General features: G+C 47.4%; 2 protein-coding genes across 6 annotated transcripts in view; one reads left to right on the top strand and one right to left on the bottom strand.

The window, feature by feature from the left end:
• LOC310660977 (uncharacterized protein) overlaps nucleotides 1–7,723 on the top strand; it is a 776,342-nt gene extending 768,619 nt beyond the window's left edge. For both annotated transcript variants that reach the window (XR_014503677.1, XR_014503678.1), the window contains exon 4: nucleotides 6,849–7,723. The gene's annotated coding sequence lies outside the window, so the exon portion shown is untranslated. The remainder of the gene's footprint in view (nucleotides 1–6,848) is intronic.
• Nucleotides 1,108–12,581, bottom strand: LOC310660915 (uncharacterized protein). 4 transcript variants are annotated; one of them, XM_083406451.1, is made up of 6 exons: nucleotides 12,424–12,581; nucleotides 9,362–9,840; nucleotides 9,078–9,159; nucleotides 5,801–5,883; nucleotides 4,967–5,093; nucleotides 1,108–4,429 (listed from the first exon to the last, which is right to left on the bottom strand). In XM_083406451.1, the coding sequence occupies exons 2-6, from the start codon at nucleotides 9,770–9,772 to the stop codon at nucleotides 3,312–3,314; spliced, it is 1,821 nt and encodes a 606-aa protein (XP_083262577.1). In that variant the 5' UTR covers nucleotides 9,773–9,840; nucleotides 12,424–12,581; the 3' UTR covers nucleotides 1,108–3,311. The 4 variants fall into 4 exon arrangements, with proteins under 4 accessions (XP_083262577.1, XP_083262579.1, XP_083262580.1 ...); XM_083406453.1 differs by having other exon boundaries at nucleotides 9,078–9,140; nucleotides 12,424–12,564; XM_083406454.1 differs by lacking the exon at nucleotides 12,424–12,581 and adding an exon at nucleotides 10,364–10,747 and having other exon boundaries at nucleotides 9,078–9,140.
• Between the last annotated feature and the right edge of the window lie 831 nt (nucleotides 12,582–13,412).

Here is a 13,412-nt window from a genome sequence, read left to right on the forward strand (position 1 = left end):
ACAATAGAAACACCGCCACCCGACCCCACCCCCATCCATCTTCCCTCTCTCCACCCCCCCTTTTTTTCTTTTCTTCTCCCCCTAATGCCTCAACAAATGAAATGGATTTGTAAAAATGTTACATGGAAAAACAACAACGAGGCATTACACTTACTTCTGTAAAACAAGAAAACCCTTAATAAAAATTAAAAAAAAAAAAAAAGAAGTGTGTAGCGTTCCCAAAGCAAGGAAGGATTGGACTCTGATTAATAAAATACACACAAAGCTTGACCAGCAAGACTCTGGGAGGAGGTGCCAATAATAATCCCTCTCCACCCCTTGGCCCAGGTCGTTTTATTCACAAAAGAACTTTTTACAGTGTTCGTAAGAACCAATCAGATTTCCTTTGAGCATTTCAAAAAAACCCCACGTGGTGACAAAGTAAAACTACAGAGAAACTATTTCCTACTTGAGCATGCATATATATCTGAGAGTAAATAAAACAGGACTAGAGGAATGCATTCAGCAAAACCCCAGAGGTCATAAACAGGAGAGGAAGGATGGCAGTATATACCATCTCCTTGTGAACTCTCTTCCTGGCCCTTAAGATCTATCTAAAGATTCACAAACTACATCAAAGTAACTTACTATCTTTATGTACTGAGGATGCCTGGTGAAGCAACTGGCCTGTGTTTCAGAATGCTTATACGTGCCTGTCAGGCGTAGAGAAAGAAAATGGCAGAGATGCAGAGGCTTGTGGGATTCGATCAGAAATTATTGTCAATGAATCAAACCCAGTCAATGCTATGCTTTCATCACGGACGCAATGGCTTGCTCCATATTTCATAATTCCTCATAGCAATCCCACCTGACCCCCACACTCTGGATAGTTGTACCCCTACATAAGTGGACTCACCTGATGTGATCCAGGTTGTAGCAGCCCCATCCCATTCTGAAGTGTGCCCCTACCTCCATTTTTTTTAAAGAAATAAATAGAAAGCACCTCCACGTCTAGGCAGCATCAACAATGTGATGGGAGAGTTGGGGGTTTTTCTGGCCCAACTTACCGTATATATGTCACGAGCCCCATTTCTTTGCAGAAAGCCATGATAGTAAGAACATGGTGGGTGAGATTAATTTATTTTTATTTAATAAAATGTATATGCTACTTGATGGTAATAAAAACATCTCAGCGGTTTACTGGAAATGTTAAAATTATCTATTACAAACAGTTAAAAACAAATCATTTAAATTAAACAGCTAAATAAAAATCAAAAACAGTAAAAACATTAACAGTTCAAGACTAAAACACATCAACATCTACGCATCCAGAAATGCTTGCCTGAAAAGCATATTTTAAGCAGGAGTCCAAAAGGGAACAGTGAAGGTCAAGAGGCAGAGAGGAATTTCAGGGAAGAAGTGATCCTATCCTGACAAGAACGCCAACTCGTTCTGAGAGAAGGTTTGTCAGGAGTCTCTGGGGATTTCATGGTCTTCAGAGGATCCTTGGGAGAGACAAGGAGGGCTTGAGGACTTCATAACCTAGTACACCGCAAGTTCACAGCCGGTCAAGGCCAGTTGTAAGGAAGGTTTCTCCCCAGCCAGAGCCTTTCCCAGAAAGGGAGAGATTTCCTTTCACCAGTGTAAATACATCCCACCCTACAGCTGGTTTGGGTTTTCTGGTCAGGGGTGTGTGTTGGTGTGTGGGTGTGGGTATATATATATATATATATATATATATTGGAGAAAACAATAATTTCATTTCGATTATTCCATTTACTTTTTGGTTTATGGCCTAGCTAAACTGAAAAGGTCTCTACCAGCCTTTTACAGTACAGAACTAGCTGCTTTTAGGGACTGCATGTAGTGAATGTCCGTTCCAGAACACGGAAAAGAATAAATTGTTATGGGCTCTATGGTGGGCACCGTATGCCTGAAAAGAGAATCGGCCAGACAGGGCAACTGGGATTAATCTTGAATGGTTTTGCAGACAGACGGAAAAGGGTATTGGGAGACACTTAATGAACAGGAAACCTAGTCAAAGCCTTAATAAAGACACTGGAAATGGTTAAAAGTAAACAGATGCTTTAGCTGAGATTCCTGCATTGCAGGGGGTTGGACTAGATTACTCTAGGGGTCCCTTCCAACTCTACAACTCTATGAGTCTATGAAATAAACCACAGTCTCTGAGGTGCCTCATTTCCAAAGGCAACAAGAATCTGGGCAAGTGCCTAGACCACTGGAATCTCACACTGCTGTGGAGACTGGGGTGGCATGGAACAGTATTTTAATGTTCAGTACAGTCACATTCAAGAACAGCTATGGGGAAGGACTGCAGGTGATAGGCTGGAAGACAGAATACACATGGACAAAGTTATACATTGGACAGAATCATTTCCCATTCTTGTGAAGAAGAGCAAGAGTGTGAGAACCAATAATCTGTGGGGCACCAGACTTATGTGGAGAGGGTCACAAGGCCTTGACTTGAGACACAGCCGCCCAGCATGGTTTCAAAAATACCTTGTCCATTGTGACTGAGTCTCAGTTAACCTTGGGGAGAAGTAAAACAGTGACACCTGCTCAAGGAATATACGTGAGATACTGATAAGAGAATTCCAATTCGTCAAGATCTGTTGATATGTCCACGTGGCATGGGGAAAAGTGTCTAACACCTGCCACTGGGATGAGTTGTGTTGTTTAGAATCTTGGGTCAATCTAAGCCTTTTTCCATGTGTCGGATGTGTGCAGATGAGGACTGGGGTTGGCTAAAGCAAATAAACTTTGCTTGCTATTGCTCCCAACCTGCTTTGAGTACAATAAGCACATAACATTTTCTTCCTCGTGGATAACAAATATTTGCTCCTTGCATCCTCCCGGAATGTACTTTGAATAATTGGAGGAGGACAGCAGCAAGGGAATCCTCAACTTACCCTTCTCACAGAGGGAAGCCTGAAACTTCTGGCTCTCCTGGGAGCTGTCCTGTGTCTGGTCAGGAGATACCAGGAAGAACTTCAAGCTGACACCACTGCCACCCTGGACATGCTGAGGATGGAAGTAGTGCTCAGGAGCACCACAAATTTGTAAACTATGAATTGCCTGTCAACTTTTCAAAAAAAAAAATCAGCATTTTTGGCTGCCTCATTAGTGTTGCCAAATTGTTCTTTACCCTCTCCCCAGAGGGGACATTCAAAACCTTTGCCGATGACTTGCACCTCACAGATCTGGGTACATAGAATAAGAAATATTGGGCACGGGGTGTTTTATAAGACAAAGCCCACTTCTTTGCTGGGTTGACAAATGACAAACACACTAATGCAATCTTTACTCTCACACTAATTAAAGTCTTCTAAAATCAAATTTGTACACAGCCACTGATATGGTTTCTCCCCACTATGAATTCTCTGATGTTGACAGAAGTTTGTGCTTATATTAAAGCTCTTCCCACATTCCAAGCACTGATATGGTTCCTCCGATGTATGAATTATTTGATGGGCAGTGAGACTTTCTTTCCGACTGAAGCTCTTTCCACATTCCAAGCACTGATAGGGTTTCTCTCCCGTATGAATTCTTTGATGGGAAGTGAGACTTTCCTTCCGGCTAAAGTACTTTCCACATTCTAAGCACTGATAGGGTTTTTCCCCACTGTGAGATCTTTGATGGGAAGTGAGATGGGCACTCTGACTGAAGCTCTTTCCACATTCCAAGCACTGATAGGGTTTCTCCCCTGTATGAGTTCTTTGATGGGAAATGAGACTTTTCTTCCAGGTGAAGCACTTTCCACATTCTTGGCATTGAAATGTTTTCTCCCCAAGGTGACTACTTTCATGATTATGAAAGTTTGTGCTTGTATTAAAGCTGTTTCCACAGTCGAAGCACTGATATGGTTTCTCCCACGTATGACTTATTTGATGGGAAATGAAACTTTTCTTCCGACTGAAGCTCTTCCCACATTCCAGGCATTGATATGGTTTCATCCCTGTATGAATTCTTTGATGGGAAGTGACATTTTCTTTCCGGCTGAAGCTCTTTCCACATTCCAAGCACTGATATGGTTTCTCACCTGTATGAATTCTAAGATGGGAAGTGAGACTTTCCTTCCGAGTGAAGCTATTTCCACACTCTTGGCATTGATATGGTTTCTCCCCACTGTGAGTTCTTTGATGGGAAGTAAGATGGGAGTTCCGACTGAAGCTCTTTCCACATTCCAAGCACTGATAGGGTTTCTCCCCTGTATGAATTCTTTGATGGGAAGTGAGACTTTCCTTCCGAGTGAAGCTGCTTCCACATTCCAAGCACTGATAGAGTGTCTTCCCAGTGGGATTTATTTGATGGGAAGCAGAATGGGAGCTCTCACTCAGGCTCTCTCCAGAATCCAAAACTTCATACGGATTCTCCACTGGATGGAGCTCGTCATGGGCTCCCCTGTTCTTAATTTCCAATTCATCACCATCTGCAACAAACAGATAAACAGATTAGAGCCTCGGGAAGAAATGGAGGCCCCCACTATTGAGCAATGCTCATGAACACTTGTGATAAGAAGAAGAATCGAAGGGAATCATATGTGAGGTCTTACTACAGGGTTCACTACCTTTGTTTGAAAAGCCTAGCTCTCTTCTAGGATGGGTTTTGTATGGCCCAATCAAGAAATCCGCTCCGTTTCCAAGGTCAGTCATCCCTTTGCTCAATCAAAAAACAGACAAAAGCAAAAACAAAAAAACCTGACCGAAGCTTCTTCAACTCCCCTAACAACTCTGAAGCCTAGGCAATTCAGACCAGCCCAATCATCATTTAAAAAGGAATAAATGGAAGAAGAATATTAGCAGGCCAAACAGTAGATAGCCCTCCATTCTAAATGTGCTGTGGCGGTGTCAGAAAAGCAGATGCTATAGGTGGCCCTGTTGAGCTCCATCAAAATACAGGAAGTTCATCACATATGGATTTGTACTGAATTTCAAAACAGACATCATGATCCAACACGGAGCCTTACTGAGAGAGTTCATGATCCCACAATTCTCCTCCATGACTTCATTATGCAGAGCTCTCTGGTCAGGATCCAGCAACGCCCACTCCTCGTCTGTGAAATGAACTGCTATATCTTCAAAGCATACTAGACCCTAAAAGAAGAAGAAAAATGTCTTGCTCTCAGGCAGCAGAAAGATCGTCTTCTACACATTGTTATGTTGTTTTCTGCCTGTTCTTTGCTGTGCTGTTTTAATGGGATTGTTTGGCTGCACATTTTAAGTATGGATGCTGGTTGTAACATGTTAAAAGAATTCTTTTATTGTGTATTTTTATGATGGGTATTAATCTTTGTGCAAATGGGTGGAACTCCACATTGTGCTCTTCAAATTAGGTATTCCAGTTGGCCAGACTCAAGGATTCCCTCTCTCTTCTCCCTCCCCATGTGCTGTTCTGGGGAGGGATACCCCCAGATGCCCTAAAGCCAACTTCAAGGAGCACAGGGGGGCACAGGGAGGGGGAGGAGACAGCGGGAAAGCCCCATTGTGCAGCTGATGGGACTGGTTAAGTGAACCCTGGCAACTGTTTTCTATGGCTTCTCAACTGCTTAGAAGCCTATTTTAACATCCAATGATAAATATATAAGCAAAACTACAACAACTGAAAAACAATACTTGCAACATTCAGAAGGCTAAGGTAAACTGAGGCGGTTGTTCATTATTCTCAGCCCATAAACCTTGAATAGCATGTTCAGGGCAGTTTTGACAGAAGCTAAAAGGAGGACAGAAGTTTATTCAGCCCCAAAGGGGCCCTGGCTGCCCCACTCTGCAGCTGCTTTCCCCACAACGCTCCTTCTTCCTACCTGGTCTGGTTCCACAGCCACTGCTTCCCCTCCACCACAATGAAAAGATGAATGAGGAGGTCTTGCTGGGATCCTTCTGCCACCTGACAAAGGTATGTGGGAAGACATGAGTGCATGCTTTTCTCAGAGGTGAAGCAATGCATCTCTAACCATAATAGTCATCATGGGGGACTTCAACTTCCCTGATATCTGCTGGGACTCAAACTGCCACGGGTGTAAGGTCTAACAAATTCCTCCCTTGCCTCACTGACAATTTCATTTCTCAGAAGGTGGAAGAACCAACAAGGGGATCATCTATCTTGGACCTGGTCCTCACTAATAGCAAGGAACCGACTGATGAAGTGGAAGTGCTCGGAAACTCAAGAGGAAGTGATCCTGTTCTCCTGGGTTCCAGGATACAGAGGCAAGGGAAAACTGAGTGTGCTGTCGTCAGACACACACTCTGGACTTTAAGAAGCCCAGTTTCGAAAAGCTGAAGGAGCTCTTGGGTGAGATCTCATGGTCAGAAATACTCAAAGAGAAAAGAGTCCAAGAAGAATGGGAGTTTCTAAAAGGAGAAATATTGAAGGCCCAAATGCAGACAAAGCCAACAAGAAAGCAAAGTGGGAGGCATGATGTGGCTGCATAAGGAGCTTAGAGAGGAGCTAAGAGTTAAGAAGGGCATGTATAAGAAATTGAGGAAAGGAGAAATCACAAAGGAGGAGTATATATAAGTAGCCAACAGTTGCAGGGGGAATGTCAGGCTGGCTAAAGCTCAGAATGAGCTCAGGATTGCAAGAGAGGATAAAAAATAATAATAGTCTTCGACTATGTCCAAAGTAAAAGGAAGAACAAGCAAGTGGTAGAAGATGTGGAGATGATGTGGAGATGCTATCGGGTGACAGAGAACAGGCGGAACTGCTCAACGCCTTCTTTGCCTCTGTCTTCACCCAAAAGGAAAGCGATGCCCAACCTGGTGATAACAGAATAAATGATATAAGGAGGGAGTTGCAGCCCAGATAGGAAAAGGGGTAGTAAGGGAACAACTAGCTACTTTAAATTAATTCAGATCTCAAGGGCCTGATGAGCTGCACCCAAGGGTGCTAAAGGAGCTTGCAGGTGTAATCTCAGAGCCTTTGTCTATTATCTTTGAGAACAGGTGAGGTCCCTATAGACTGGAGATGGGCAAATGTTGTCCACATCTTCAAAAGGGGGGGAAAGGAAGACCCAGGTAACTACTGACCGGTGAGCTTGACATTGATAACAGGGAAGGTCCCAGAACAGATAATTCAACAGTCAGTCTGTGAGCATTTAGAAAAGGATGCGGTGATTACTAAGACCCAGCATGGGTTTCTCCCAAATAAGTCATGCCAGACCAATCTGATTTCTTTACAAACTTGGTAGAGCAGGGGAATGCTGTGGGCATAGTGTATCTTGATTTCAGAAAGGCTTTTGACTAAGTCCCCCATGATATTCTCATGAGGAAGCTGGTAAAATATGGGTTGAACGAGGTGACTGTTAGGTGGATTTGTAGCTGGTTGGCTGACCAAACCCAAAGAGTATTCATTAATGGTTCCTCGTCATCCTGGAAAATAGTGACAAGTGGGATGCCGCAGGGATCTGTTCTGAGCCTGTTGTTGTTCAACATATTTATAAACAACTTAGATGAAAGAACTGAGCAGATGCTCATCAAATTTGCAGATTACACCAAAGTGGGAGGGGTAGCTAATACCACAGAAGACAGAATCAGAATTCAAAATGACCGTAACAGATGGGAGAACTGGGCACAAGCTACAAAATGAATTTCAGTGGGGACAAAGGTCAGGTTCTGCACTTAGGCAGGAAGAACCAGATGCACAAATATAGGATGGGGGGCACCTGGCTTACTAGCAGTACATGTGAAAAGGATCTCAGGGTCTTGGTGGACCACAAGCTTAACATGAGTCAACAATGTGATACTATTCTAGGCTGCATCAACAGAGGTCTGGTGTCCAGATCAAGGGAAGTAATAGCACCACTCTATTCTGACTTAGTCAGACCACACTTGGAATACTGTGTTTAATTCTGTGCACCACAATTTAAGAACTGTGTTGACTAGCTGGAACGTGTGCAGAGGATGGCAACCAAGATGATCAAGGGTCTGGAAACTAAGCCTTACAATGAATGCTTGAAGGAGCTGGGTATGTTTAGCGTGGAAAAGAAGAGAGTGCGAGGAGATATGATTGCCATCTTCAAATATCTCAAGGGCTGTCACATGGAAGAGAGAGCAAGCTTATTTTCTCCTGCTCTGGGGGGGTAGGACTCAAAAAATGGTTTCAAGTTGCAAGAAAGGAGATTCCGACTAAACATTCAGAAAAAACTTTCTGACAGTAAGAGCTGTTCAGCAGTGGAACAGACTCCTCTGAGAGGTGGTGGACTCTTCTTCCTTGGAGGTTTTCAAGCAGAGGTTGGATGGCCATCTGTCATGGATTCTTTAACATCAGGTGGTAGCCGTGTTAGTCTGACGCAGTCAAAATATATAAAAAAATTGCCCAGTAGTACCTTAGAGACCAACAAAGTTTGTTCTTGGTATAAGCTTGCATGCACACGAAAGCTTATACCACGAACAAACTTAGTTCTTGGGCGTGGGTGGCGCTGTGGGTTAAACCACAGAGCTTAGGGCTTGCCGATCAGAAGGTCGGCAGTTCGAATCCCCGCAATGGGGTGAGCTCCCGTTGCTCGGTCCCAGCTCCTGCCAACCTAGCAGTTCAAAAGCACGTCTAAGTGCAAGTAGATCAATAGGTACCGTTCCAGTGGGAAGGTAAACGGCGTTTCTGTGCGCTGCTCTGGTTCTCCAGAAGCGACTTAGTCCTGCTGGCCACATGACCCGGAAGCTGTACGCCGGCTCCCTGGGCCAATAAAGCGAGATGAGCGCCGCAACCCCAGAGTCGGCCATGACTGGACCTAATGGTCAGGGGTCCCTTTAAGCTGCTACTGGACATTTTTTTTTATTTTTATATATATATTTCGGGTGCTTTAGCAGAGATTCCCGCATTGCAGGGGTTTGGACCAGATGATACTTGGGGTACCTTCCAACTCTACAACGCGATGATTCTATGAAATAGGCCTTAGAACATGTCTCCCCTGCTGAGTGCAGTTTGAAGTTTGTACCTATTTCATATTTTGTGGGGGGGAAATGTCTCCCTTCCTGAGGACTCTTGTCCCCAAGTGTCTTCCCCAAAAAGATTAAAAGAACCCATGGATTAATTTTAAATCCACAAAATGAGACCAAACGGAGAAAAAACTCCTTCCTCCTTACCCAGTGTCAACTCTCTGGTGTTCAGCTGAGTCTTCTCTGCCCCAGAGGAATCCGGGCCCATTTCTGCAAACAGATCCTTTTCCTGAAAGAGCAACAAGGATTCAAAGCAGAGAATGAGGAGAAAGATTAGGAAAGCAATGGCAGAGGCAAAAACTTTAGGGGTGTCTGATATCATTCTTTGGATTCTTTCAAAGAAAAGGTGAGGGCCATTAGGAGAGAATTTTGGGATATTCGCCCTCCTGTTCAGAGCCCCTTGGGAGTATCCAGAGGAAAGTCTATCTCACCTGCTTTCTCTCTGCCTGCTTCCTCTCCTCTGCCTGACTCAGGAGGAATCCTTCGGCCAGGGCCACCGCCTGGGAACTGGTCTCCGCTCCACATTCCCTCACCCAGCTCTCCATCTCTGGTGGAAGGACAGCCAGGAACTGCTCCAAGACCACCAGGTCCAGCATCTCAGCTTTCGTGTGCCTTTCTGGCTTCAGCCACTGACAGTCAAGGTGGTAGAGTCGGTTACAAAGCTCTCGGGGTCCTTCAGTCTCCTGGTGGCACAACTGCCTGCACTGCTGGCTCTGCACATCTGAGCAGAGAGCGTCCTCCTCACTCAGTATCGTCTGCACAGAGTTTTCCCAGAATCTGCTCCCAATTTTGAAGGCACTGACTTTTCCTGCTTCAGTTCCAGATGAATCTTGCTCATCCATCTGTGCTCTCAGGAAGCCTTCAAGAGCCTCCAAGTTCTGACTGTGCTAATTAGAGTTGCTGCCAAACCCTACAAAGCAAATGCATTGTTTTTGTTACAGAATTGGTACACTGTCAAGATAAGCAAGTGTGGGCGAGTCTTGCTAAGAACCTGACCCACAGGACACTACAGCCAAGACTCTGAGCCTTCTTTAACAACAAAAGGAAGAAGATGGAGAAGCTATCCTCTAGCCTTCCTAGAAGTTACTATGCAAAATGTGCAGGCAATTTCAATGTTTTCAGTCAATGAATGAATTCAGAACTGTGATTGACAAGTGAGTTATTTGTACCTTGTGTAATGTGGACACTAGGCTAGAGTGGAGTGCTAACCCTTGGGGTCCTCAAGACTTGCTCTCCCGCCCACCCTCACGTCCTGCTTCTGTCTCACTTTCTAGCACTTCAAATCTCCAACGTTCTCAAGAGAGTCTATTGTGGAAATATATCTATCTGTTATTGTTCTGATGGCCAACCCCCTGAGGGCCAAGTGAGGGAGGCCAAAGGAGGTGCAGGTGAGGGCTAAGATGAAAACAGTATTAAAAGCAGCTAGGACCCACCTTCTTTCCATGATGGTAAGTGGTTTAAACTGTTTTTAATATTGTGTTTTAATGTTGCAATCTGCCCTGGGGACTTGGGGTAAAGGGCAGGTAATTGTTGCTGGCATCTGTCTGTCTCAAGAGACCATGTCTCTGGGGATGAAGTCAAACTGCTAGGTTAGCAGCACTGAAGTAACCTCTATGGGGGACAAGCCTGGGCAGTATGTACGGCAGTCCTAGGCTGCCCAGACCCTCCTCTCGACCCTCCAAATGAATGCAGAGCAGAATGTTTGGAACCAGTTTGGCTGCAGAAGTTTCCAGGAGGCGTACCAGCCACCATCCAACTGTCTTAGGGACTCTATTCTGACTTGTTCAGAGTCTACTCCTTGTCCTTTCCTTCTCCCAAATATATAGTGGTACCTCGGGTTAAAGACGTTTCAGGTTACAGACGCTTCAGGTTACAGACTCCGCTAACCCAGAAATAGTGCTTCAGGTTAAGAACTTTGCTTCAGGATGAGAACAGAAATCGTGCTCCGGCGGCGCGGCAGCAGCAGGAGGCCCCATTAGCTAAAGTGGTGCTTCAGGTTAAGAACAGTTTCAGGTTAAGAACGGACCTCTGGAACGAATTAAGTTCTTAACCCGAGGTACCACTGTATCCTGCAAGGCAATGGAGGCTTACGGTCAGAGTTTTCCTTCTTTCAGATGGGCTACCTTCACAGGTTGACGAGCGCCCCCCTCCCCCCCCGCCTGTCACTTCCCTCTACAGCACAGGCAGAAGAGACAGTAGATCCCAGAAGGTGCCACTAATTTGCACAGCAGAGAGACAGAACAGCCAGACACACCCTTGCGGGAAGGGGCTTCGGAGGGAGGTGCTTTTGCTCTGGAGGACCTTCCCCCCCCTCCATCTTTAACCTGTCCTCTCTAGGAATCCAGCTCAGTTCCTTCTAACCCTTGGCAAGCCGGCCTTACCAGGCTCACCCTTCTCTCCCTTTCCGGAGCAGGGGCCCAGGAGGAACCGCTTGCACTGCACACACCCAGAGAAGTTTTATTTTGGGGGGACCTCTTGTAACCCCCCCCCCTTGGCCAGAAACAGGAGGAACAGCCTGCTGTGAAAATGGCTCTGCAAGGAGCAGGAAACCGCACCCTAGAATTGGAAGGGGAACCCCCTAGTCCTCCCCGTCCCCAAATCAGGAAGGAATCTCAGCTAAAACATCCCTGGCAGATGGCCACCCAGCCTCCTCCCCGTCCCTCCCTCTGCTGCCGCTTTCCTCCTCGGGTGTCACTGTGACATGGGACCCCGTCTATTGTCTGCTGAGCACTCCTGGAAGCAGGCCTTTCCACTCCGGCTGACTGTCCCGGAGCCTGCTTAGGCTTGGCCCACCTCCCTTCTTTCCTCCCTGCCAGGGCCACGATTCTGGGGCGCCCTCCCCGGGGAAGCTCCCCGAGGGAGTGCCGGGAAGGAGCCCGCCCTGGAGGAGGAGGAGCCCTGGAGAATTCCTCCTCCAGGAGAGGAGGCTAGCAGGAGGCTGGATCCTTCCCTTCCCGGGACTGCAAGGCGCACCCCTCCATGTTGATGCAACTGCGAGCAGCTGCCTCCTCGGCGGGCAACCTGCCCCGTGCGCGCAAAGGGAGGTGTTGGCATCCGCGCCCTCGGCCAGGCGCGTCCCCTCCCGGCTGCATCACATCCAGGGACCCGAAACATCTGCATCCCCCCTGCCCGGGGCAGGGAAATGGCTCCGACCCCCCACCATCGCCACGGGAGAGACAGAGCCAGGCAGGCTCCGGGCGGGATGCGCAAAGCTGGAGCCGGCCGTCTCCAAAAGCGGAGGCCTTTGACTGCAGGCAAAAGACACCTGGCGGGCACCTGCTCCCAGCTGTGGCTGGGGGCCTGCGGGGAAGGGGTTCCTGAGCCTCTGAGCACACGCAGAGCGCGCCCGGGAGCAGGAGGGAGGCCCAGTGCGCATCCTCCTCCTCCTCCTGGCCCAAAGGATAGGAGAGAAACCACCGGCTCCTCTTCCTCCCGGGCTGGCGGGGCCACGAGCCCGATTCTCTCCCCCCCCCCGCGCGCCCCCGCCACTCACCCGCCCGAAGAGCCCCGGCAGCAGCAGCAGCCCCAGGCGCGCGCCCGCCAGCCCGGCCCCTCCAGCTGCGAGGAAGCAGCTGGGCTCGCCCGAGAGCGGGAGGAGCGCATGCGCGGCGGGGCCCGGCGCGCTCCCGACTCCGCGGCGTGCACGGCAGGGCGGCCCCCGCCCAGGCGGGGAGAGGCAGACAAAGAGGCATCCCTCCCCCCTCCAGATCTCGTTATTATTTTTGTTTGTTACTATGTGACACGTTTCTGTGTTTTCTATATTGAAAACGGCCCTCGGGGGGAGGGCGGTGTAGGAATGTCAGGAACAACACGTCCGGAATTTCCCGGACACATCCCGAGTTTCGCTTTTCGAAAGATGGCAACCCTAATAAAGTGAAAGTCGCACGACATCTTTGCCCATCCCTTGCTTTTTCAAATATTCTGCCCACCAAGGAACAGCAGCATCCGTGAGGGGTTTGTTTTGGGGTGGGGGGAGCAGAAGCAGGGGCATTTGGGCGGTGCTTGTTGCACTTCGGAGAGGTTGAGTTGGGGCAGAAGTGGCAAGAACAGTGGAATTTGGGGTTGGCAGCAGCACTCAGGCTCTGATCTGGGCTCTGATCTGGCCACCGTCTCCAGGAGAGCCTTGTGGCCACTCCAGCCCCCACCCACGCCCCCACCCTCATGCACCGCTGGGCAAGGGCTTGTGATCTGCTGAAAGTTGGAGCTATGGGCTCCAAGAATGGTTTCCTTCCATATGGTCTCACAAGCACCCCCATCATCATCATCATCATCATTTTTTATTTGTTTGCCACCTTTCCGCAGTTATAAAACAATGCTCAAGGCGGCTTACAGCAGAACAAGATTTACATAATTACTAAAGTCATAAACAATAAATAAACCACATCAAAAAAACACACAACCAAATGGGAAACAATTTCCACAGAAATAAAAATCTAAAACTAAGAATACAGCACTAATGTCACAGATTAAAATGACATAAGT

Source organism: Podarcis tiliguerta (genome assembly GCF_965153285.1).
Source record: "Podarcis tiliguerta genome assembly, chromosome: 12".
Classification (NCBI taxonomy): domain Eukaryota; kingdom Metazoa; phylum Chordata; class Lepidosauria; order Squamata; family Lacertidae; genus Podarcis; species Podarcis tiliguerta.

What these genes read in the sequence shown, in the direction of transcription:
- LOC310660915 (XM_083406451.1), bottom strand. Translation starts at nt 9,772, where the DNA reads ATGGATGAGCAAGATTCATCTGGAACTGAAGCAGGAAAAGTCAGTGCC. An exon ending in CACCAGAGAGTTGACACTGG is followed by an intron (nt 5,884 to 9,077) that starts GTAAGGAGGAAG and finishes TACCTTTGTCAG; the next exon opens with GTGGCAGAAGGATCCCAGCA. An exon ending in TGGCTGTGGAACCAGACCAG is followed by an intron (nt 5,094 to 5,800) that starts GTAGGAAGAAGG and finishes TTCTTCTTTTAG; the next exon opens with GGTCTAGTATGCTTTGAAGA.